At 37.2% G+C, this 27062-nt stretch overlaps 1 protein-coding gene across 5 annotated transcripts in view; it reads left to right on the top strand.

Annotated features, from left to right (window-relative positions):
• Positions 1-27062, top strand: part of SEL1L2 (SEL1L2 adaptor subunit of ERAD E3 ligase) — a 61862-nt gene that overhangs the window by 15026 nt on the left and 19774 nt on the right. For all 5 annotated transcript variants that reach the window (XM_049651161.1, XM_049651159.1, XM_049651157.1 and 2 more), the window contains exons 3-9: positions 11182-11235; positions 11899-11958; positions 12049-12130; positions 13335-13489; positions 14184-14240; positions 22426-22494; positions 23396-23473. In XM_049651161.1, the coding sequence (XP_049507118.1) occupies positions 11182-11235; positions 11899-11958; positions 12049-12130; positions 13335-13489; positions 14184-14240; positions 22426-22494; positions 23396-23473 (555 nt within the window). The remainder of the gene's footprint in view (positions 1-11181; positions 11236-11898; positions 11959-12048; positions 12131-13334; positions 13490-14183; positions 14241-22425; positions 22495-23395; positions 23474-27062) is intronic.

The raw sequence follows: 27062 nt of genomic DNA, 5'->3' as shown, positions 1-27062 counted from the left end.
AACCTATACTATAAGAGAGGCCACATGTAGGTGTCCTGGCCATCAGCCTCAGCTAAGGTCTCAACCAATATCCAGTATCAACTGCCAAACATACATATGAACAAGTCTTCAGATGATTCTAACCTCCAGCCTTTGAGTCTTCCAACTAAGGTCCCCATATGGTGGATCAGAGACAAAAATGCTCACTCTTGACCAAATTATTGACCCACAGAACCCTTAGCATAATAAATGGTTGCTTTATGCCACTAGGTTTCGGAGTAATTTGTTACACAGCCATAGTAACTGGAACAAGGATATTTATATTCAGAATTAAAAGGGTAGAATGCACTTCTCAGAAGCACCTGAAGCAGAGTGCAGCAAACATCTGTTTGGAGTGAGTTCAAATTTTTTGGCCCAATCCTGTTGCATCCCTGGGTACTGAGAGAACTTACGAATGATGTTATTGCCAACTTGTCAGTGATTTTGAGTGACTAAAGAGGGCAGAAAAGAAGCCACAAGGCTTGGAGGATGTAAAATTCTGCAAATTATGCATAGTGCTGGTGAGTTTAATGGTAAAATTCCCCATATTTTCAAAATGTTTGTTTTTGAAAATCCCAGAAAATGAAGCAGTATTATTTGCCAAGCAGCATGAGTTCACTAAGAACAATCTGTATTAAGCAAACTCTATTTTACAGGGTTGCTAGACTAAGAAATCTGAAAAATGTGGTAGAGATGATAATCACATATTTTATCCATTATAAGACATCATCGACTGTAAGTTATATATATTTTAAAATTTAAGTTATTTAATTATATAAATGATGTCAATTAAAGTTTAAAGTTTTCTTACTAGATTTTTTTGTACATTTTTTAGACATTCTAGACATTTTTTAGACATTCTAGACATAGATTTCCATCAGATGTCAGTCTTTGATTACATAAAAAGGTAAATATAAGTTAAGTAAATCAAGGTGCTCCAAAATTCTTCTCATTCAGAATCTAACTGAATCAGTTTTCAACTTAGAAAACTTCCTTGATGACTATCTTTTCTAGCATATCATTCTCCATACCCTTAAGAATGTCAGTAGTGTGACATTTCCTCAGGGAGTGTTCCTCGATTACCTCCAGGATTTCTTCCAAACTACTGACTCATTCTACAACTATTAGTGCTGACACTTTCCAATTTGACTAAATTTATACTTTTATCTTTTCTTCGATTGAATCACATGTTGCTAGAAGTTCAGTTCAAGGTTAGCAAGAAGTTTCTGACAATGCTTGATGCTGAACACCTTAATTGTAACCCTTTGTGATAAATAAACTGGTCACAACAGCTTTTCATTCATTAGTTTTTCATCTATTCCTAGGGATTTGGCAATTTCTCCTGTGTTTAGTGGGATAACTTGGCTTGTAAGAGCCATTCCTTCTGCACATAATTTAGTAACAAAAAGTTATGTAGTTTTATCTACTTTGGGGTACCTCCTTTTCTTTAAAAACTTGTAACTACTTTGTTTCCACAGGGCCATGACAGAAATATGGCATCCACAATATAGACCAGATTCAGAGAACACACAAGATGGTGAATATAATCTAAAATATATCACAGGAGGAAGGCAAAATAGGGAATCTTTGTAGTAGAAAACACCAGGTATCAAATAGCTGCCCTCAAGTGTCTAACAGGGCAGAAAGTGGTACAAGAAGGAATTGATTTGTTAGGCACCAAATTACCATACAGTTTAAACAACTAAGTCCTAAGGAACAACTACAATACAGAGATTAATTTTGGTTTACTGTGTGTCTATTAATTTAATAAACTTCCCATCAACAGAGATGTCCGCTTGTATTGGTTAGGATTCTCTGAATTTCAAGTACAGAAAATTCAACCTATCTGGCAAAAGTGTGATTTATCGACTCATTTAACTGTGAAGTACAAGTTATAGCTGCTTTTAGATCATCTGGATTCAGAGGCCAGAATGATGACATCAGGACATACATTCTTGGTCTCTGGGTTTTGCTTTTTTCTATGATGGTTTTATTTTGAGTGGCTTGACCCCCATGAAGGCAAAAACAGTTTCCAACAAACCTAGATATCATTAGCCCTTCTATCTGGAAGTCTCCATGAAAGATGCCAGTTTTTTTCCCAATGATTTCAGCAAAAGTGCCAGATTAGTTCACAAAACCACCCCAAATCACTTATTGCATCCAGAAGGAGAATAATCTGATTGGTTGAACCTGTGTCTAGTGACACAGGAGGAGCAGGGTGAGGAGCCCTGTTGAATCAAATGAACTCAGAATGGAATAAAAGTGGTTTCACAAAGAGAATCCAAGCAGACAAAAAACAGCATACCCTGACCACATCTACATACAAGATTTTATATGCAAAATCATCCCAAAGAAAATTAAAAAGCAAAAAAATTAAAAAGTTATTTTTAAAAATTATCACACAGAGAAAAAAGTTAATTTACTTTTAAAAATAGAAATGATGAGAATTCAAGCTGGTGCATTCACTCTGGAAAACAGTATGGAGGTTCCTCAAAAAACTAAAAATAGAACTACCCTACAACCCAGCAATTGCACTACTAGGCATTTATCCAAGGGATATAGGTGTGCTGTTTCGAAGGGACACAGGCACCCCCACGCTTATAGCAGCACTATCAACAATAGCCAAAGTATGGAAAGAGCCCAAGTGTCCATCGATGGATGAATGGATAAAGAAGATGTGGTATATATATACAATGGACTATTACTTGGCAATCAAAAAGAATGAAATCTTGCCATTTGCAACTACGTGGATGGAACTGGAGGGTATTATGCTAAGTGAAATTAGTCAGAGAAAGACAAAAATCATATGACTTCACTCATATGAGGACTTTAAGAGACAAAACAGATGAACATAAGGGAAGGGAAACAAAAATAATATAAAAACAGGGAGGTGGACAAAACACAGGAGACTCATAAATCTGGAGAACAAAGTGAGGGTTACTGGAGGGGATGTGGGAGGGGGGATGGGCTAAATGGGTAATGGGCACTAAGGAATCTACTCCTGAAATCATTGTTGCACTATAAGGTAACTAATTTGGATGTAAATTTTAAAAAATAAAAAAATAAAATTTAAAAAAAAGTAGAGAAAAATTTCTTAAAACACAAAATGTACCAATGTAGGGGAAAACAAATGGATGAATTTACATTAATATCAAGATCACTTACTAATGAGAAGACACATTAAATAAAATGAAAATTTGTATAATAAACTGGAAGAAGATATTTTTAACATGTATAACCTATAAAAGATTAATAACAATATATAAAGAACATTTGGAAATCATAAGGAAAGCACAAATAACACAATAACAAACGACCAAATTCATGAGCAAGCACTTGGAGGTAAAGGAAACATATTACCAATCAATATATGTACAAAGAAAGATTTAGTTTCACCAGATATTTGGAAAATACAAATTGCAACATAAAATGCCACTTTAGACCTGTTGACTGACAACATAATAAAAATAAAAATATTAATGTTTGACAATTACCAAATATTGGGAGAAATTTAGATGAATAGGATTGAGAAGTAAAGATTAACTTTTAAAGACCAATCCACTACAAGCTGATCTCCCAGAAATGGAACTGACCTCCTACAAAGCACCATGGAAACCAGCATTGGTCAAATACCTAAGGTGATACCATTTCTGGTTAACCTCAAGGGTTTGACTCCAGCACACTGATTATGCCCCATGATGGACAGTGATTCTGCAAACATGAACACTCATGTCATGCAGCAAATTCTGCCACTCACTCACATCATTATACGCTTGCAAGTAGTAGAAAGGGAATTTGACCTGATCACTGTGAGAGAGAGGTTGATGGTACCATCTACTAAGAAGACTCAACCAGCAAGACAGGACTGGGCTAAAGCTTCTGTTATATCACTTTGCTATTTTACTTTGGATTCTAATCACATTGGGAGAGGAGCTGGAGTAGACTTAACTGTACAGATTAAAAGCCCTACAACCCAAGAACAATCTTCTATCGTCTGACATCTGGCCATGCTAGATAACTGTGACCTATCCCATAATGGAGTAGCCAAAGGGGACTTTCAAGCAAAATTCTAGTTCTTATATTGAGTGGTGAATGTTTAAGTGGTTGTATTTTTTTAAAAACAAATAAGTATAAACAAACAAGCAAACAACAAAACAAGGGCAACCATTTGTGAGCCAGTGATGAGAGTACTTCGTGGCTAAAGACTATGATTAATCCAAACCTGTGCTTCTGGAGGCAAAACAAAAGGAAATATGGCTTTATATAGCTTTAACTTAGGTAGTTAATAACCGTATCTAAAATCCTAATAATAATTTGTGGTGTAGCTACTTTTATTCCACATTTTACACAAAATAACAGGCTCAGAGAGGATAAGTTAATAGCCCAACCCTATGTATCTAATAAAAGTTAAATATCAGATTTGTATGTAAAAAAAAATAAAAATAAAAATAGGAATGATACTGCATTCTTTGACTAGAAGCAGGGAAACTAAAAATTACTGGAAAAAAAGCTTAACTCTTTATAAAGTTTGAAGAGTCCTAATTTTTAGCAAGTAGCAAAGATAAAGTAGAAACTGAAATGACATATTAGGAACATGATAATGACACAACTATATGTAAAAGTTAAGGAATATGGCTAAAGCCACATGCACAGGAAAATATATACCTTTAAATGTTTTTTAATAAACAAGAAACTTAAAAACATATCTCAAAAAGATGAAAGAAAAAAGAAAGTAGCAAAGTAAAATAAAACTAGAAAAGGTAAGACTATTTTAATAGCTTTTTCAGATAATTGTAGATATTCTTTGGTGCTACACCAAAGCCCAACAGTGATAATTTCTTAAAGGTTAATTGCAGTGTGGAATCCAAAATCATATAATGAACTTTTTCCTATTCTGTTACATTAAAAGTAACGGGTCTACCTTGCATTTTGAATGCATTTTTTTACCTATACATGATTTTATAGTATCATACATTGGTTATTTAGAAAATATTGGTTCACTAAGTTATGCAGTTCTTCCAAATTTGACACATTGCTTTGTACAATATCAAAATCATATTTGTTAATACCACCATCATGAAAAGTCTAAGTATTGGAGTGGCAAGCACATGGTAGCAAATACAAGCTTTCCAAAATTCTAATTTTTGCTTAAAAGCTTGAATTTGTCATTGGCAACAGTACTTTCAATCATTTTCATTGAAGTGGCAGGTTTACTTTGTTCATTTTCAAGAAGATGTCTGCCAGTCTAAATGAATGTAGCTTATCCCATTGTTCCTTCAACTAAAGATGGTGTTCCATGAAAAAAAGTGACTATTTAGCTTGCAACTCAAACAAGCATTTCAAGCATTTCCTTGAAACAACCAACATATTTCACTATTGGAAGTGCTTTATACCTACTTTCCATCTTAGAATATAAAGGGACATTTATTCAGGAGTTGAGACTTGCAAAAATGTTTTTACTGCTTCATCAAGGACATTCCTGACACTAGCATTTTTAGTTTTGCTGTGAGTGTGTGGTGTGAAGAATACAATAACAATATAAATGGCAGTTTGGTGTACTTGCTTGATTCATGCCAACATGACAGCAGTTTTATTTACCATTGACTTGCATCATTCATGCAAATGTCAAGATGACAAAAAACACAAATAACATATTTTCATTATTATGAAAATAGTCCATTGAATACGAAGGAACTAGAAGTTCTAGACTTAGATCCATGAATATAAGAAAATTTAGTATATTGTAACAAAGGAATGCCAAATCAGTAAGGGACGGGCTTTAAGAAAAACTACACCATTTCGAAGTATGTGAATGCTTAGAAAGTGGTTTGGAAAGACATATATGAAACTATTATCAAGCATGGGGATGCTTGGGGATGATGGGGATTATCAAGCATTGGTGATGACAGAAGACTTCCACTTTTAAAAAAAATGAGGTAAATAATATAAAATTCACCATCTTGAGCATTTTTACTGTACAGTACAGCAGTATGTGCATCATTGTGCGGATGTCTAGAACTGCTTAATCTTACAAATCTGAAATCCATTAAACAACTCCCCTCTCCTCCCTCTCCCTAGATCTTAGCAAATTTCATTTTGTTTTTTGTTTCTAAGAGCTTGACTACTTTAGAGACCTCATATAAGTGGTTTCATGCAGTTTTTGTCTTTTTTGTGACTGGCTTATTTCACCTAGTATACTGTCCTAAAGGTTCAACCATTTTGCAGCATGTGTTTATATACCTTTTCTATTGTCTGTTTTTTTTTCTTTAATCTTTATATCCTTCCTTCCATTAATTTTGGGTTTAGATTGTTCTTCTTTTCCTGTGTGTGTGTGTGTGTGTGTGTGTGTGTGTGTTTTAAGATGGAAAGTTATGTTGTTGATTTGATTTGAGATCTTTCTTTTTAAATGTAGACACCTACCTCTGTAAACTTCCTCTTAGTACTGCTTTTGCTGCATCTCATAAGTTTTGGTATGTTGTATTTTAATTTTCATTTGTCTCAAGATATTTTCTAGGGGCGCCTGGGTGGCGCAGTCGGTTAAGCGTCCGACTTCAGCCAGGTCACGATCTCGCGGTCCGTGAGTTTGAGCCCCGCGTCAGGCTCTGGCTGATGGCTCAGAGCCTGGAGCCTGTTTCCGATTCTGTGTCTCCCTCTCTCTCTGCCCCTCCCCCGTTCATGCTCTGTCTCTCTCTGTCCCAAAAATAAATAAAAAACGTTGAAAAAAAAATTTAAAAAAAAAAGATATTTTCTAAATTTCCTTCTGATTTCTTCCTTGACCCATTGGTAGTTCAAGAGTGTGATGCTTAATTTCCACATATTTCTGAATTTTCAGTGTTCTTTTTTCTATTGATTTCTAGTCTCATTCCATTGTGTTCAGAAAAGATACTTGGTGTGATTTTGATCTTCTTTAATTTATTCATATTTGTTTTGTGACTTAACATATGGCCTGCCCTGGAAAATGTTCTATGTGTGTGTTTTTTAATTTTATTATTTTTTTAATTTACATCCAAATTAGTTAGCATATAGTACAACAATGATTTCACAAGTAGATTCCTTAGTGCCCCTTACTCATTTAGCCCATCCCCCCTCTGACACCCCCTCCAGTAACCCTCACTTTGTTCTCCAGATTTATGAGTCTCTTGTGCTTTGTCCCCCTCTCTGTTTTTATATTATTTTTGTTTCCCTTCCCTTATGTTCATCTGTTTTGTCTCTTAAAGTTCTCATATGAGTGAAGTCATATGATTTTTGTCTTTCTCTAATTTCACTTAGCATAATACCCTCCAGTTCCATCCACGTAGCTGCAGATTTCATTCTTTTTGATTGCCAAGTAATAGTCCATTGTATATATATATATACCACATCTTCTTTATCCATTCATCCATCGATGGACATTTGGGCTCTTTCCATACTTTGACTATTGTTGATAGTGCTGCTATAAGCATGGGGGTGCATGTGTCCCTTCAAAACAGCACACCTGTATCCCTTGGATAAATGCCTAGTAGTGCAATTGCTGGGTCGTAGGGTAGTTCTATTTTTAGTTTTTTGAGGAACCTCCATACTGTTTTCCAGAGTGGTTGCACCAGCTTGCATTCCCAATTTTTCTATGTGTTCTTAAGAAGAATGTACATTCTGCTATTGTTGGGTGGAGCATTCTATACGTCTGTTAGGTCCGATTAGTCTATGGTGTTGTTCAACTCCTCTGTTTCTTCGCTGAGCTTTGGTCTGGTTGTTCTATCCATTATTGAAAATGGGGCATTAAAATCTCCTACCATTATTGTGTTACTGTCTATTTCTTCTTTCAGTTCTGTCAATGTTTGCTTCATATGTTTGGGTGCTCTACCGTTAGTGCATATATATTTATAATGGTTATATCTTCCTGGTGAATTGACCCTATTATCATTATATAATATCCTTTTTTGTCTCTTTTGACACTTTCTGACTTAAAATCTACTTTTGTCTCATATAATTATGGTCATCTCTTACTCTTTTTGTTACAATTTGCATGGAATATGTGTTTCCATTCTTTCACTTTAAGCCTATGTGTCCTTACATCTAAAGTCTCTTGGGGGTGTCTAGCTGGCTCAGTCAGTTAAAGGTCCAACTCTTGATGTCAGCTCAGGTCATGATGTCACAGTTGTGAAATAGAGCCCTGCGTCGGGCTGTATGCTCACAGCACAGAGCCTGCTTGGGATTCTCGCTCTCCCTCTTTCTTTGCCTCTCCCCCCAGCTCTAAAAAAATAAAGCCTCTTGTAGACATCAGATAGTTGGATATTGCTTATTTTTATCCATTCAGCCACTCTGTATCTTTTGTTTGGAGTGTAATCCATTTGTATTTAGAGTAATTACTGATAAGGAAAGACTTCCTGTTGTCATTTTGTTGATTGTTTTTGTTTGCCTTGTAGTTATTTTGTCCTTTTCCCTTCTTCGTCCCTCCTTTTGTTATTTATTTATTTATTTAGTAATGGCATGCTTTCATTCCCTTCTTATTTTCTTGGTGTATCTTCTATAACTATTTCCTTGTCGTTACCAAGGGGATTACATAAAACATCTTCTAGTTAAATTAATATCAACTTAACTGCAATCACAACACTCCTCTCTCCCCCCACTTTATGTTATCAATAACCCAATTCACATTTTGTATTCATTCACATTTATAGTTATAGTTTTCTTTTATGCTTTTGTTGTTTTATTAAATTCTATACCAGAATTAAACCTGACTTTTATACCACTATTACAGTACTACAGGATTCTGTATTTGTCTATGTATTTATCTTTACCAGAGAGCTCTATATTTTTGTATATTTTTGTTTTGCTGTCTAGCATCTTTTTCTTTCAACTTGCAGGACTCCTGTTAACAGTTTTTATAGGGTAGGTCTAGTGTTGATGAACTCCTTTAGCTTTTGTTTATCTGGGAAGGCCTTTACTTCTCCATTTTTGAAGGTCAGTTTTGCCACATACAGTATTCTGGTTGACAACTTTTTTCTTTCAGTATTTTGCTCATATTAGCCTATTCCCTCTGGCTTGTAATGTTTCTACTGAGATATCTGCTCATAAACTTAAGGGAACTTTCTTGTACATGATAAGTCTCTTTTCTCTTGCTACTTTCAAGATCCTGTCTTTGACTTGTAACAGTTTGATTATAATGTGTCTTGCTGTGGGCCTCTTTGGGTTCATCCTAGTTGAAGTTTATTGAATTTCTTGAATTTAGATATCCATTTCCTTCCTCAGATATGGGAAATTATCAGCCATTGTTTCTTAAAATAAGCTCTCTGCCCCTTTTTCTCTCACTATTCTTCTGCGACTCCCATAATGTGTATATTGGTCCACTTGATGGTTTCCCATAAGTCTCTTAGGATTTCTTACTTGTCTTCATTTTTTTTGTTCCACTGATTTCAGGTTCATTGATTCCTTCTTCTGCTTGATCAGTCTACTATTAAAGCCCACTAATGAATTTTTCAATTCACTTATTATATTCTTTAGCTCCAGAGTTTTTGAAAGAAATCTTTCTTTCTTCATTCCTCCCTTTCTTCCCTCCTTCCTCTCTTTCTTTCTTTCTTTTTCAATCTCTTTTTTGATATTCTCATTCTATTCATGCATCCTTTTCCTGATTTTGGTTAGTTGTTTATATGTGCTCTCTTGTAGCATTTTGAGCTTAAGATGATTATTTTGGATTTTTTGTATGGTAACTTATAGATCTCCATTTCTTTAGGGTTGAGGGTTTTATTTTTTTAAGATTTATTTTGTTCCTTTGATTGGGCCATGTTTGCCTGTTTCTTCATATGCCTTGTTAATTTTTTCTGTGATATATGTATTTGGAAATATAGCCACCCCTTTATCTTTACAGATTGGATATGTGCAGGGAAATACCTTCACCTATCAACATAGCTAGAGATTCTGGGTATCTCTCAAATCATTTCTGGGGGTGTGTCTTCTTGGGGCTTGTGTTTGTAATTTCCAGTTACAGAAATTTGCTGGTATTTTTCGGGAGCTTGTAGTCTTTTGCTCCTTTTAGTGTCTGTATGTGATATTGCAGGTTCTCTGGGGTTGCAACAAGCTGCAAAACTCCTTTTTCTTCTTAGTGGCCCCAGGCATCTAAAGCATGAGAGTTCGATCAGTGCTTCAGGTCAGATGAGATAGAAATCAGTCCTTGAGTAGCTTCCCAAAAGCCATAACATTGGGCCCCCATTCCAGTCTTCTCTTTTCCTCCCAAAGGAAAAGTCACAAGTTGGTCACTTTCTGATTGTGCCAAGTTGTGCTGGCTTCTATCTGTGGTATATGGGAAATTCTCCAGTCCTGCAATTAGTGGCTGAGCTCTCTTTTGTTCTCAGCAGCTGCCCAGGAATCCATAGTATGCTGGTTCTTCAATCATGCCAAGTCAGGCAAGACAGAAATCAGACCCATGGGTAGTCCCTGCAAAAGCTGAAACATTGGACCTAGGTTCCACTCTTCTCTTTCCCTCCCAAGAGAGAAGTCCTGAGTTGGGCTTTTCCTCTTAATCACACTGTGCTATGCTGGCTTGGGGAGGAGCAATTGCAGGTTAAATAAACGGCTTTCTTTACCTGTATCAATGGATTGTTCGTTCCTTGCTTTGAGTTTGTCTGGGTTACTATGATTTCTTAAGTTGTTGCTGGAGTTCTCATAAAGATTTTTTGGACTGTATATTGTTGCTAAATCAGTGTCTCTATGGAGGAACAAGATCTGGGGCTGCCTATTTCAGCATCTTGCTACACGATTAGACTTTCCTTTTATTCAATACAGTTCTTTGCATTTGAATTTTTTATATACATCGCATTTTCTTTTAAAAATATGAAGACAAATATTCAAATCTAAATTCTAAAATGTTGAAGGAAGAAGTTTTTTCATTGCCACAAAAGGCAAGAATATAAATATCATTGGTTTATAACGTTTCATTATTATGATTTATACTAAATGTCAGTATTAGCCTATTTTCATATATATTATAGAAAACTCCCACTATTACCTTTTCCAATTTCTTACAGCCTTAGCAAAAGTGTAAAAGGATAGTTTATTATAGGATATAAGATATAAGCCAACAATACAATTATTATGCAACAGACATTTAAAATATCTTTTACCACTGTAAGTAAGAATAATTGTGAAATAAATGGATTTATTTAGTTTTCCTTTTCGTTTGGGCTTTAGGCATTAGGATTTTTGTCTTCTTATGGAATAGGAATGGAATACAATCAAGCCAAGGTAAAGTTATTCTGTTTTTCCTGGAACAAAACTGAATTTTTTAAAAAGGGATATTGAATAGTCTCCTCTTTAGGTAAAGGGGCTTACTTGAGAGTGGTGGTTAAAAGCGCCAGCTCAATAGTCAGAAGTTTAAGATTAAAATACCATAAGTTTCTTGGAGTGCCTGAGTGGCTCAGTCGGTTAAGCATCCGACTTCAGCTCAGGTCATGATCTCACAGTTTGTGAGTTCAAGCCCTGTGTCAAGCTCCGTACTGACAGCTCAGAGCCTGGAGCCTGCTTCAGATTCTGTGTCTCCCTCTCTCTCTGCCCCTCCCCTGTTCACTCTCTGTCTCTCAATAATAAATGTTTTAAAAATTTTTTAAATAAATAAATAAAATAAAATTTCTTAATGTCCCATACTTTAGATAGATAGATAATATCTCCATTATAGATAGATAATATCTACTTCATAGGTATTTTGTAATGTAAATGAAGTATCATGTACAATGCCCTAAGTCCTCCAAAAATGTCAGCCATCTTTACCAGGGAAGAAGACAAAAGTTAAAATTTATTTTGGAGTAGTTCAAAGTTCATTGCTGGGCAAGGAATAAAAAAGCAATGATTGGTTTGAGCTTCAAATTTAAATGGCAGATCTAGATATAGATTTTTTTTCGTTTACTTTAGGCACTGATATATTACACCTTTGGAAGTGCTGGAGGAAGCATGATGTCCCAAATGATTTTGGTAAGTAAATCAAGTATTCTTGGGCCCAAATGGGCATGTTATAAATACAACACTGTCAGAATATTAAGAATATATATCCTTGTGTTTTAGGGGTACAGATATTTGTCAGGAATCAATGTTCTACAGAATTGTGAAGTTGCCCTAAATCATTACAAGAAGGTAGCAGATTACAGTGAGTATTTCACATAATTTATTTTAAGATAAATAGACTTGCTGAGCAATTAGAAGAATAAATCAATGCCAGTTTGTATATTTATGAAAGTATTAAATGACTATGCTTTCAGCATTTGTTATAGTACAATTCTTTTAATACAATGTAGAGTTTTCTGATTTTATTACTTTTCAAAAGCTTTAAATGAATGTGCTTATCTTTTATTTTTGTTAGAATAAGTCCCCATGTTCTTGTGCTGTGCTTTCATTCAACTGAGAATTTGAATGAAGCATCAATAAATATTTAGCAGTTTTTCCAATTCTAACATTTAGAATGTGGGATGGCTTGTTAAAAACTCTTCAATAAATGGATGTAAGATACATACACTACCAGTCTCTGTCACCACATGTGAGAACAACTTAAGTAAGCATTATTCTATTTAAATAATTAAAATGATCACAAAAAATAGAGCATGAGATTAATATATGTTCCTGGAATCATTTTCAAAGTTGAATGTAACGTTTCATCTTGCACATCATTGAACCAGATGACATAATAGGTTTTTAAATAAAAGTCTTCCAAGAAGTGAATAAGGTAAGGTCCATATGGTTAATTTCTATAATCAAAATAATATCTAAATACACAGCTCTGGCATTATTAGGATCTGAGAAAGGAAAGAGTGAAACAACTGCTTTTTAATTTAAGATACTATATATAACAAGATCATTTCATATGCTTAATGAAACTACAATTACTATATATGTTTCAAACTTCATACTTTGTTAGGTTTATTCAAATATATTTATATTTATATTTAGTTTCCTACTCTTTATAGGAAATAATTAAGAAGCTATTACTCTTATATTGTAGTTTCAATCTTGGAAAAGGTCAGTGGTAGGGAGGGTCCGTTGCCTGCTTCTAACATCTGTCTTCTCTCCTTGAGCCTGCTTGGACAAACTCTTCAGTAGGCTCTGATATGTGTTAATACACTATTTGTAGGGACTGCACAAAATAATGAGGTTTCTTGCGCTTTTCTCAGAACCAAATAAACAAAAATCAGTAAATTTCTATCTCCTAAGGGTATATATTTTTTTTCTGTTAGTAGGCCAGACCTCTGAACAATTTAAGAATAGGCTGAACAGTGTTTTCTCTAAGCTGTTTTCTCTAAGTTATCTCTTGCAACCTTGTGTATTCTGGCTAGTCTCTGTTTTGTTTCTGTTCACAGTTGCTGACAAATTGGAAAAAAGTGAAAGTATTCCAGTGGAAAAAGTGAGACTGACTGAGAGACCTGAAAATCTGAGTTCTAACAGTGAGATTTTAGATTGGGACATATACCAATACTATAAATTTTTGGCAGAAAGAGGAGATGTTCAGATACAGGTAATGTATACTGACAAATTTGGATTTTTAGAAATGCAAATTACAAGAGGTTTGGTTGTCTTGAGTCCTAAAAGGGTTAACAATGCTCCATCCTGAATATGACAGGGAAGAGACACACCCTCCTCTTTCCTTGTTCCCTGCTACTTGCAGTTTCTAAAGCCTATGGAAGAGCCAGGTGTTACAGTAATGGCAATTTTTTTTTTCTTTTGCATCTACTCCTAAAAATTTTACTTTTAAAAGACCTAGATTTTAAGTATAGAACAAAGCACCATCCAGTGTTGACTTTAATATGAATGAACTCTTACCAGCATTCAGAAGTTCTGTCTTTGAGAATGGGAATGGGACAGCATTTGTGCGAGCTTTGAGAGTTAAGAGTAAAGGCTACTAGGTTTATATACCCAGGTGTTGCTGTATACCAGCAGGCCAGCTTCCTGTCACTGAGGAAGCCAGATGGCCAGTATCAATCAATTATCGAATAAAAGGTATCACCTGGAATGTTTTTCTGTTTCTTTTTTAGGCATACCAGCTGCATCAAACTAAAACAGCATACTATAATAAAATCACCAAGTAAATGCCTTATTTTTTTCACTCCTTTTTTTCACTTATTTTTTCAAGTTGTGCTATAATTGGCTTATTTTCTTCATTTAAATTAATGCTATCACTAAAAATAATTTTCAAAAATTGTTGTTCCTAGGTTTCTCTTGGACAATTACATCTAATTGGGAGGAAAGGTCTGGATCAGGATTATTATGTAAGTCATTTCAAGATTCAGTCACATCTTGTGGGGAGGAGAGTGGTGAGGGAGGATAGTAGGGCAAAAAGGGAGGAGTGGAGCATGGAAAAGTTGCTGGGGAGAGCCCATTACTACTTCCTTGGTCAGATCAGTGTTGTAGCTTTTGAGGAAGAACAAAGTTCACCAGAGAAAGCACTTTCCCTAACTGCCTCTAAATACAAAGGAGTAGAGGCTTCCAACAAAACACTGGGGCTGGGGAGTTTCCATGCTCCCCTTGAACCTAGTCTCTTCCCACCCTAACTGGTGTTGGGTGAGGAAGATACCCTCAATTGCCAGCCTTGGACACACCCATTGCCCAAAAACCAGCGGTGGAGAGTCCACATGGGAGTTTCTTGTGAGGGGTCTGAGAACCAGCCTCAGACTGCTTTCAATATAATTAGAAATATTATTAAACATCTTTATAAATTTGCAAAGCTCCTTTCAATCATTTTGCTTAACCTTACCTTATCCCAGCGAGGTTAGAAGATTAATTAACAACTCAAATTTATAGTGGAGAAAAAAGCAAATAAACTTGACCTACACAAGATCTTCAGTAAGATACCAGAGCTGGGGGGATAAGGTCTCATCTAGATTCTAATTGTGGTTTCAAGGCCATGGATCCCCTCAGATCTGAGGAAGTAACTGAGATTCTTTTTAAAAGATGATTTTGCAGCCCTTGTCATTTTATAGAACCTATGTGCTCATTGTCTCAAAGGAACACATACCCTATTTCAACATAGTCCCAATGGCTAAGCAATAGAAATAACTACTTTATTAGGTGGTTACATAAAAGAGTGATTTGTTATTACTTTTCACTTCACTTTATGTTATTTTTATGAGTGTAATTTGAGTACACATTGGGTAAATTCATAAAACATGAAAAAATAGGTAGCAATTGAAATAAGCATATGCATCTTAAGACAGCTCAATTGAAGGTCTTCAGATTTGATTAATCTTCATCATAACCAGGGTTCTACCTTCATAGATGAGAAGTTCTAGATTCATAATATTACTCCAGTGTCAGATTTCAGTCTGCAGTGAGGTTCTCATGTTAACTAACAGATACATAAACTGGTAAGAATTGCCCATTTTCCATAAACATGAAATTCCATTGAGTGTGAAGGCACCCAAACCTCAGCTGTAGGGAATACCCTCCAGTTTTTGCAGAATACGTGAAAAACCCTATAAAGCTAAGAACTGGGGAGCACCAGCCACTCTGAATACCAGATGGGAGCTGCCTCCAGATGAGGATGAAATGTAATCCCAACGCTGAGTCAAAGATTCTGGTGCTGTAGTAGCAACAGCCAGGCACTTGGGCAACACCAAGGAACTCAGCCAGGCTCTCCTATGCACTCATCCACAGAGGTTTTATTATCTCTATTTTACAGAGGAGGAGCTGAGGCTGGAGGAATGAAGTAAATTGTTTCAAGTATCACAGCTGGGTAGTAATGTTGAGAATCAGAATCTGAACTCTGGGCTTCAACATTCAAAGCCTGTGCTCTTTCCATTAAACTGTACTTCCTTTTGAGCTGGGTGGGGGTGGGAGACATACAACCTCTAAAATCTAGTTTCCTCATTTATAAAGCAAAAAGAGGGGCGCCTGGGTGGCTCAGTCAGTTAAACGGCCGACTTCGGCTCAGGTCATGATCTCACGGTCCGTGAGTTCAAGCCCTGCATCGGGCTCTGTGCTGACAGCTCGGAGCCTGGAGCCTGTTTCAGATTCTGTGTCTCCCTCTCTCTGACCCTCCCCCGTTCATGCTCTGTCTCTCTCTGTCTAAAAAAGAAATAAACGTTAAAAAAAATAAATAAATACATAAAGCAAAAAGAAGGAATGATATAATTTATCAGGTTTCTGACCACTATTTGAAAATTTTCAAATGGTAGTGTTGGGCCCCATACTTCCCATCCAGACATCACCAAAATGCTGGCTTATTTCCGGAACATCTGAGTGGTTCAGGCACATTCTAGGTGCGAGCACAGGCTTGTCCTTCCAGCTTACCTCAGCCTAATAAACCCAAACCTGCATAGAGTGCTCCAGTCAAGGCTTCAAATCTCCAGACTGATTGGCTTATGTATCAATCAGTTTAGGCTGCATCATAAACCACTCCCCAATTTAGATGGCTTAAAACAACAACCATTTATTTAACTCATGATTTTGGCAGGTTAGCAGTTTTGGCTGGGCTCAGCTGAGTAATTCTTCTGATCTCAGCCAGGCTCAACCAACCTTGACTAGGCTTGCTCATGCATCTGTAGAGTATTGGCCAGGGCAGGCTGGTTTATGATGGCCTCATCTGTGACACCTAAGATGACTAGGTTTCTCCACATGCTTTCTTCTCCCAGCCAACTATGCCCAAGCTTTTCACCTAGTAGCCAAAGGTTCTAAGAACACAAGGGTAGAAGGCCTTGGGTTGGAACTTACAAATCACTTCCACCACATTCTTTTGGCCAAAGCAAATTACAAGGTCAGCCAGCATTGAAGGGGTAGTTAAAAGGACTCCTAATGAAGGCACAACGGCAAAGTACTGTGGTCAGTTTTGCAGCTTACCACGACTTAACTGCACCAGAATCAACTTGGAGGGTGATGCAAAGTGGAGAGAGAAGGTAAAAGGATAGACCCAGTTTCTGAAAGGCTGTTACTATAACTCCTCCCATGGCTAGCCTCTCATCTTTCAAGTCTTACCTCTTTAGAAAGGATTTTCTTGATCAACTCTACTGTTCCACTACTCATCCTATTACAGTGTTTATTTTCCTCTAGTCCATATCACTCCCTGAATTATTTTGATCTTGTTTATTATCTGGATAATCATGGAATGGAATTCCATTATGGAATGGAATGTAAGTTCTTGTCTATCTTGCTCGTTCTATGTATCCTATACTCTGATAGTACCTTGTATATATTAAGTACTTAGTATTTATTGAACAAATGAATATATGAATGAATGAATGAATGAATGAGTGAGTTAGTGAGTGATAGCATCCTAAGCATTATATGTTGGTCCTCAGCCTGAGAGCCACCACTTGAGCCAGTATGCTAATGCTTTTGTCCACCAAAGAAAATGATTAATGTAGTAAGCTTCTTTATAAATGTAAGTAATGCCCAGTTTACTTCCCAGAAAATTAAGTATCAAAAACCTGGAAATAACTCATTTGCCTTTTTTTTCTCCTCATTGTTTGATTAAATTAATCTCTTTCATGGGTTGTCACTATAAGGCAACATTTTCACCTCTCCCTCCCCCACTACCAAATTCTTAATTATTGAAAAATATTGTATATGCAAGCCTTGATTACATTATCTTGAATTTCTACACATACATTTTAATGTAATTTGCATTCCTAAATATGTACAGGCTCAGCATGAATTGGCTTAGGAATGCTGGGTATTTGGGTGCATATTATTAAAGTGGATATGGCATAATTAAATTAAATCTAGCAGAGGCATAATAATCAGATATGTAAGAGCAACTGCTTTGTCTATCCTGCCACCCATTAAAAAATCAAGAGCTAATATCATCCCTTTTCAGGATGATTTACAAATTTTGAGATAAAAGGAGTATTTATAAATATTTTCAGTTTATATTTATTTTCAGTGTTTATAAATATTTCTTGGCATTTCATTCTAGGGGAAATGTTATAAACTGATTAAACTAGGGATTTTCTTGAACCAATGAAAAATCATGTTCGTTGTTTTGTTTTTTTTTTTTTTAAAGAGACGTGGGGGCACCTAGGTGTCTCAGTCGGTTAAGCATCCAACTTTGGCTCCGGTTATGATCTCATGGTTTGTGAGTTTGAGCCCTGTGTGGGGCTCTGTGCTGACAGCTCAGAGCCCAGAGCCTGCTTCAGATTCTGTGTCTCCCTCTCTCTGCCCCTTCCCCAGTCACACTCTGTCTCTCTCTCTCTCTCAAAAATAAATAAAAACATTAAAAAAAATTTTTAGTAAAAAAAAATAGATATGTGTTTAAATAATAAAATTTCTCTTAGCATAATGCCTGGGACATACTATATTTCAACCTATCTAAGACACCATCAATTATAAGATACTTTATTTTGTGTTCTACTGAGAAAGAAAATACACTGCCAATATAAATTATATGATGCCATTGATAGTAAGAAGTGTCTTATTAAAGTGGGGGGCACATCTGAGAATCAGTAAAATATGACTGTAGGTGCTCAGTAAATATTTGAATAAAGGATAGATGGTGTCAGTCTGTTTTAGCCACTGTAACAAAAATACCATAGTCTGGGTGGCTTATAAACAATGGAAATATATTTCTCACACTTCTCGAAGCTTGAAATCTGGCATCAAGGTGTCAGCATGGTTAGATAGGGCCCTCTATCCCGTTTATGGACTTCTTGTTGTATCCTCATGTAACAGAAAGTGAGCTTGCTCTCTGGGGCCTCTTTTATAAAGACACTAATCCCATTCATGAAAGCTCTGCCAGTCACCTTCCAAAGGCCCCACCTCCTAATACCATCATCTTGGATATTAGGTTTCAACATATGAATTTTGAAGGGACACAAATATGCAGACTGCAACAGATGATGGATGGATGGATGGATGGATGGATGGATGGGTGGATGGATGGATGGGTGGATGGATGGATGGATATTTAACTCTTTGAGAGCAAGGACCCATCAAAGTAACTTGTGTGATACTTTCACACAGAGCTTAGTAAATGTTTAGTAAATGCAACAGCATTAAAGGTAGGTTAATTTAAAGATAAATAAAAGAGAACTGAAATGCTGAGTAAGTCATGAGAGTGGAGGGGTATAGAAGGGGAAATTAGAGAAAGCTTCAATTCCTTTAGTTCTTATGGGATCATTATATTGAAAGATGGGGAAAACTCCAGGATTCTTATCTTCTGATTCTTATTTGTTTATCTCCTTTAACAGTTCAAGTATAGTTCACCAGAATGACAGTTTTTCCCCCAGAACTCTCTATTGCCAAATATGTATTTGAAAGCCAGATTCTGAAACTAGACTTTGAGAATTATGTCACAGAATCATAGTATGAGAACTATAAGGGACTATAATGCTTAAAATCTAGTTCCCCTGTTTTAGAGATGTATAAACTTACTCTTTCATTCATTCACTCATACATTCAGTCCAGAAATATTTCCTACGTGACTGATATACAGTAGATACTGTACTAAGTACAGAGGATTCAACACTGGGGGAGACAGAAAATTAAGCAAACAATTAAATGTATGGATGTATGCCATGATAGTTACCCACAGGTATTTTGGGTCTTGGCTCATTTATAAGAAATACCTTCATTTTCTGTATTAATAGGAGCAGATAAATGTGATTGGTAAATCATACCTTTGATTTATTTACTGATAGATGATTGATAAATCATACATTGCTACAATTTGCTCCTATCCAATTGACACTTAGGTTATTCTAGACATTTTGGACATCATTTGTTGTCTCAAGATTCCTTTATGATCATAAATTTCCAATGCCTTCTATTTTCTGCCAAATAAAAGAGGAACTTTGGCCTAGTATCCAGGACTGGTATAATATGGCCCCATCATATTCCTGCACATCTTAACTTTTGGATATTCTACTTCAGCCATACTGAAGTAATTACTGTTTCCTAAACACATCTTGAACATTTCTATCTCCGTTCCTTGCTCATGTTATTCCTCCAGCCTATGATGCCCTCTGTGCTGGTGAATCCTCTCCATCTTTTGTGAGACCTTTGTCATTTAAGTCCTCTTTCTTGACACCATGAAGGCAGAGTACTAAGTGCATGGGAATTGAATCGGGAGAACTGCTTCACTTTGAGTGTCATTCACTCAAATCTGCTTCACTTTGAGTGTCATTCCTTATACTGCTGTTGTGAAGATTAGGTAAGACAAAGCTTGTAAAACACTTATGTACAATTTCTGTTATTCCATGCCTCTCTAATTCTTTTTGGTGTTGCTTTTATCCCACCTTTCACCTACTGTCATTGCTATTTACATATGTACCTTTCTTCACAGCAGTATTGGTGGAAAGCATATGTAGGGATGGTGTTTTTTGTTCATCTATGAATCACCTATAATTCTTAACACACTACTACTATATATAGCACTTTTCAATTAAGTTTTTGAAACAAAGAATAAATGAAGAATAGAAGAGATAAATGGATGAATGGCTTTATGATTTAGTGAGGTTCAGCACTGGTGGCATTCGTATTTAGTTATGTCCACAAGGCAGACTAACTTACAACAAGGGTGTGATTCCCAAATAAGTTGGCAATATTTCTGGGGCAAATGCACATATAAAGGAACTACTCACATTTCTTCCTTAAATGTTCTCTCCTCTTTGGGAAGGAGCAGATTCTTGTATGTCAACCTAGTCAAGGTTTGTGGTTTTTTTGTTTTTTTTTTAATGTTTATTTTTGAGAGAGACAGAGACAAAGTGTGAGCAGGGGAGGGGCAGAGAGAGAGAGAGGGAGACACAGTATCTGAAGTAGGCTCCAGGCTCTGAGCTATCAGCACAGAGCCTGACTCAGGGCTTGAACTCACAAACTGTGAGATCATGACTTGAGCCAAAGTCAGATGCTTAACCAGCTGAGCCATCCAGATGCCCCTAGGCTTTTTTTTTTTAAGTCTATTTATTTTGCGAAAGAGAGAGAGAGAGAGAGAGAAGCAGAGAGCAAGAGAGAATCCCAAGCAGGCTCCACACTGTCAGCACAGAGACTGACATGGGATTTGATCTCACAAACTGTGAGATCATGACCTCAGCTGAGATCAAGAGTCAGACGCTTAACCAACGGAGCCACCCAGGCACTCTTAGTTGAGGCTTTTTAAAGACAGAAGAGTTGTGTCCTAAAAAAGACACTTTGGAAAGTGTCTTCATTTCTCATTTGTGGGCCTAATTTCTTTTAATGCTCCATGTGGTTTCTGAGGAGAACTTCTGGGAGGTTAAGATGAAGCCTAAGGAATGGGGCAACAAGGGACAGGTCAGCCCTTAGATGTTCTAGACTGAGCGTTTCAATTAATGTTACAACCTAGAGAGAAGCAGAGGCTAGGCTGGCCTCCTTCATTTGGCTTTAGAAAGAATTAGCCTGAAGTTCACTTCTATAAAAAGACTTGCACTGTTGGTAGGAATGCAAACTGGTGCACCTCTCTGGAAAACAGTGTGGAGGTTCCTCAAAAAATTAAAAATAGAACTACCCTATGACCCAGCCATAGCACTGCTAGGAATTTACCCAAAGGATACAGTAGTGCTGATGCACAGGAGCACTTGTACCCCAATATTTATAGCAGCACTTTCAATAATAGCTAAATTATGGAAAGAGCCTAAATGTCCATCAACTGACGAATGGATGAAGAAGATGTGGTTTATATATACAATGGAATACTACTTGGCAATGAGAAAGAATGAAATATGGCCATTTGTAGCAACGTGGATAGAACTGGAGAGTATTACGCTAAGTGAAATAAATCAGGCAGAGAAAGACAGTTACCATGTTTTCACTCATATGTGGATCCTGAGAAACTTAACAGAGACCATGGGGGAAGAGAGGAGGGAAAAAGGTTACAAACAGAGAGGGAGGGAGGCAAACCATAAGAGACTCTTAAATACAGAGAACGAACTGAGGGTTAATGGCGGGGGGCGGGGGAGAGGGGAAAATGGGTGATGGGCATGAGGAGGGCACTGGTTGGGATGAGCACTGGGTGTTGTATGGGAACCAATTTGACAATAAATTATATATTTTAAAAAAAAGACTTAGTCTCAGCAGGAGCTAGAGGTGTCTTGTTTTACTCACTCGGCCTTATAAACATTAGGAGACTGCATGTCCAATTCTACCAAATTGTACAAAATGTCTTATAAAATACATACTGTTAACATCGAAGCATACTTTTTCAAAATAATGAACTATGTAGTTCTATAGGTGGGATTCATCTGTCCTCCACAAAGCCACATGCCCATGATGCCTTTCCACATGCAAGGAACAGTCCTCACATTTTAAAATTGTATTTGTGAACTCTATATGGCACCCACTCTTCAGGTTTATGCTTGAAATAACATTTGAAATAGTGCCTTAAACAGTGTGGGCATTTCATAGATATTTTTTGAATGTATGTTAAATGAAATAAAGTCTGGTTTGAAAAACATTTTGCAGGATATGTTTGTGACTGTCAATAATACTGTTTGTTCCTTTTCTCTCCAGAAAGCATTATACTACTTCTTAAAGGCAGCAAAGGCTGGGAGTGCAAATGCCATGGCATTTATAGGAAAGGTACATGCTTCATCTTGATCAGTACTTTTTATTTCTTAAAAACCTAAGAAACTAATGGTACCAGCTAATTGAACCCAGTATAGCATGACAGATGTCTTTCATGGAAGCAGCTGGCCAGGGCATTCCACTACAGACTGAGGATAGTATTCTTGAGGTGACAGTTTGAGAAAAAGCCCCATACAACAGCAGCCTTTGTCTGAGGCACCAAAAACAGCCTTGAAAGTGCACTTGGCTCAGGGTTCCTGGGCAGAGACCCCTACCACCACCATGATCCCCTACTCTGGCACGTAACAAGAGATCTGGGCGAACTGAACATCTAACTGGTATGGCCACCCCCCACACCCCCACCCCCTGCCTCCCATGAGATGCCTCCTTCCTACACCCTGGAAATGAGAACCAGCTCTAAGCTGACCAAAGTCCATCCTGGGGCCACCTATCAAGGGAGGGCCCTCGGCTGCTGAGCAACTTTTGTGGACAGTTCCTCTAAAGAAGAACATTTTTTTCTCTCCTTCAAAGACCATTCATCCCCCCAAGTGCTGCCCTTGGCTCCCTGCGGCCAATTTGCATTAGTAACCATGGGGACAAATGCTCCTTTTCCAGAAGTGCTACATACTAATTTAGATGGAAGGAAACAGTGAAAAAGACACAAAATAGGGTCCGTTTCTCTGCCCTTAGGCCAGGGCACTCCAGAATGTGTGTTGTAGGTTGCTTCCTCAGTTTTTTCTTTGATTAAAATTGAGGTGAAATCAACGTAAAATCAACCATTTTAAACTGTATATTCAGTGGCATTCACTGCATTTCACAATGTTGGCCAACTATCACTTCTATGTAGTTCTAAAACATTTTAATCACCCACAAATTCCTCAGTTTTTTTTTTACATCCTCTTGTTTGTTTCTGTAGATGTATTTAGAGGGGAACGCTGCAGCCCCACAAAATAATGCAACTGCCTTCAAATACTTTTCCATGGCAGCCAGTAAGGTATGTACTCAGCCCGTTTCTGTAAGCACTTAAAAACACTTGGCTTTTATTACATGCAGACTCATGCATAAGAGTTGATTTCAAAGCCCCATGCCCAAGTAATGAGCCTGGGAGTTTCATGTCTTGGAGAAGAATATCATTGACAATAAAATGTGGAGTTGGGATAGGGGGAGACACATCTTGTTTTCTCAGTAAACGAAAAATGGCAATGACATGCTTCTCCAGCATGAGGGCAAACAAAAGCTCAGCTTTCTGTCCCCCAGAAGGTGAGGCCACCTAGCTCAGGAAACAGGAAATAAAAGAGGACAGAGGAAGGGAAAACTCAAACAATATCTGCAGTAAGTTCAGGACAAGGACAAATAAGAAATGCCTAGTTTTTTCCCGTTTAGTCTTACCCAAAGGCCAGAAATTTCCCTGGCCCAGGCAGACCATCAGATAGGTGACCAGGACAAGATGGTTGAGACACAACTCTGGAGGCAGAATCCATGGTTTAAATGCCAGCCCTGCAGCATACTGCCTGTGTGACCATGGGAAAGTTACTTAACTTCTCTGTGCCTCAATTTTCCCAAATGTAAAATGGGAATATAAGAAGATTTGCCTCATATTGTTGTTGCCAGGATCTAATGAGTTTATGTTTATATGCCTTTTATTGCAAAGTACTTAAAGCAGTGCCTGGCTTACAGTAGATGCAGTGGGTCAGCTTATCTTCTGCAGTCTGGGGCCAGTTAGGTAGAGTGAACTTCAAAGCATATCCAAAGCAGAATTAATTGGATCTATGAAGGAATATAGAAATGGAATAATATGGCTCCTGCCACTAAACTTTTTGTCTTGATTCCGGGGCTCAGTGACGCTAGCATCTGTCTGATAAAACTTAGTAGACTACTCTGACTTCCTTTAGTACATTAAGAACATCCTCATTGTAACACCCATGTGCCTAATGCTGGGAAATGGCCTTGATAAACTTTCTAACCCTGCACAGCAGGAAGGATTTCATTGTCTCACAATGCCTTACTGCAACACTGGGGGTAAAGATGTGCTCAAACTGGGGAATACTTTCAACTGTACTCAGTTTTTAAAAGCCCACATGCTGCTTTAGGAGCCTATTTATAAGTGACTAACACCTTGGAGCTGCTGCTATTGTGTTGTAAATTACTGAGAAGGCTGGTACTCCTCTCCTCTCCTCTCCCTTGTAATTTATATGAAATTTTTGCTCAGCAAGAAAGTGATCTGGATGGAGTACCATTAGATTAGGATGACAAGGGAAAACTGGCTGAAAAAGAGGTGGGGTTAAGTAACAGAGGAAGATATCTTGTAATCTGGCAAATAACACTGATTTGTCAGCCCAAAGGAATAATGCCAGGAAGTTGGGTGTGTAAATTAACCCGGCTTCCAAGCTATTCAGGGCAGGAATCTGAGCTACTTGTGTTCTAAATCTGAGCTGTCTTTCTTTACAGATAAATCTAAAATTATATTTAGGTAATTATTCTGAATGGCATCAGGTGGACATGACCATATATTCCTTTATCATCACCTGGTTGATGGTTTATTAGATTTCTCACTTGGGGTCACTACCAAAGTAAAAGGTTTTCTGTCTTTCTATCTTCCACTTTCTGCATACCCATACTCTTACTATATATAATATTAAGATAAGATATAACATTAAGATTATATATATATATGTTTTTTAATTTGCTTTTAAGTCATCAGATCAGGATACAAAGCTACAGTCTTTATGACTTCTTTTATCTTATTTTCTCAGAAACATGAGCAGTTATCCTGTTGGGTCCATATTGGACCATATTCTTCTGGTTTTCTCTTTCACTATCCTGTACACCTGAAACTAATGTAACATCGTGTGTCAACTATATTGAAGTAAAAAAACAAATCAGGAAATTACATATACAAATTTGGACATCCAGCTTTTCTTGGAAAATGGGAAGAGCTGACCATATGAGGCTGCCACTCCATGTGACAACAGTTGCCTGGGGCAGTTTCTTGAGTGGTGCTACTGCCTTTAAACAGGGCAGGAACTCTCTGATTTGCCTCAGTCTCTGTCAGTCTATCACCAGATTGATGTGATATGGCTCCTGGAGGGATCCAGGATACCTGAATGGCTCCTGGAGGGATCTAAGTGGGCCACTCCTGACCTGAAAATTATAAACAAGTACTCTGGTCCATAAATAGTTGGTGAGCCAAAGGTTAGAAACCTTACCCTCTTCTCTCCCTTCCTCCTTCTCTATTCTCATTTCCCTTCTCTTCTATTTTTCTCAACACCTGAATGAAGACAGACTCACTGTTAGAAGACAGACTCACCAGACTTTACCACATCCATCACACAAGGCCTTACCACCCCCAGACCAGACTTTCCCAAGAGTTCTAGGACAACGAGTAGATACATAGTAAGGGGACAGGCAAGAAGAAGAGAGCAGTTGTATACCACCGGTTTTAAATACAGCTGGACCATCCTTAAGAATTCTTGCAATAGCTGGCCCTTTGATATGCATAGGCTCAAACTTTGGAGTTTCGAAATAATTTTTGAACTATGCCTTCTCTAGTTACATGCTATTCCTGTAACAGTGAGAGGGACTCTGGCTGCATCCACAATAACTACATTTAGGTGGTAAGAAGAATCTGGAGAGTTTTCTATCAAAACTTGAGTCCTGAGGAAATACTATAAACCTGTAAAACAAACCTATATGTCTACTGAATGACAGTCGAGTGGCCAAATGTGCCTCTTTACTCAGTCACTAGCAGGTGAAATACATGATGGGAGACAAAAAGAAAAGTGGGCTTCCTGGTTGGGGAAGTCACTTTCAAGGTTCACACTTCATCCAGGATTGATATGCAAAGTACTGATGTATTTGAACATGTGCTAAATTCTAAACATGCTAAATAAATACTCCATTCCATAGGCTCTTTAGAATACTAATCAGAAAAAGAAATGGTAGTTAATTTAGCATCAAATGGAAAAGAAAACACTGATGATGTTATAAGCAATCAGATTTAAATAAAGAAACATATATTAACAACACCTTACCATCCAGAATTGCTAGATCAAAATTCAAAGAATCTTTAAAATGTTACTTGGCCATTTATGTCAACCTCCTTTGACCAAAGCAGGTAACAAGTGTCTGGATAGACTTCTCTCTTCTGGAAAATTCCTACACATCCTTCAAGACCAAACTCAAATGTCAACCACCTCTGACAACTCAATCCCCTCAGTCTCTACCCTCATCTAGGCAGTTGAGTCCCCCTTCTAGGTGTCCACAACACTCCTGATCTGTTTCTAGTACAGGACTTACCACTTTTGACGTGACTATTTTAAGAGGCGCTACTTAGTGGATCAGAGCCCACTAGCCTGTGAACTCTCTAAGACAGGGATCATTGTTTTGTCATCTCTCAACTTTCACCTCCTACGTCTGTCCAATGCCTATTATGGAGTCACTCACAAAGCTAGTGCTAAATAAATGCTGAATGAAAGAATGGAGAAAAGATTTGGCTTTTGTTTCCCTCTTTTCTCGTCAGAGGGGGTTATGAAGGCATGAAAGGAGAAACTAGAGAAAGACAGAATAATTTACCAACTGTCTCA

The sequence above is a fragment of the Panthera uncia genome, assembly GCF_023721935.1.
Source record: "Panthera uncia isolate 11264 chromosome A3 unlocalized genomic scaffold, Puncia_PCG_1.0 HiC_scaffold_11, whole genome shotgun sequence".
Classification (NCBI taxonomy): Eukaryota; Metazoa; Chordata; class Mammalia; order Carnivora; family Felidae; genus Panthera; species Panthera uncia.
This window is presented reverse-complemented; position numbering and strand designations above follow the sequence as displayed.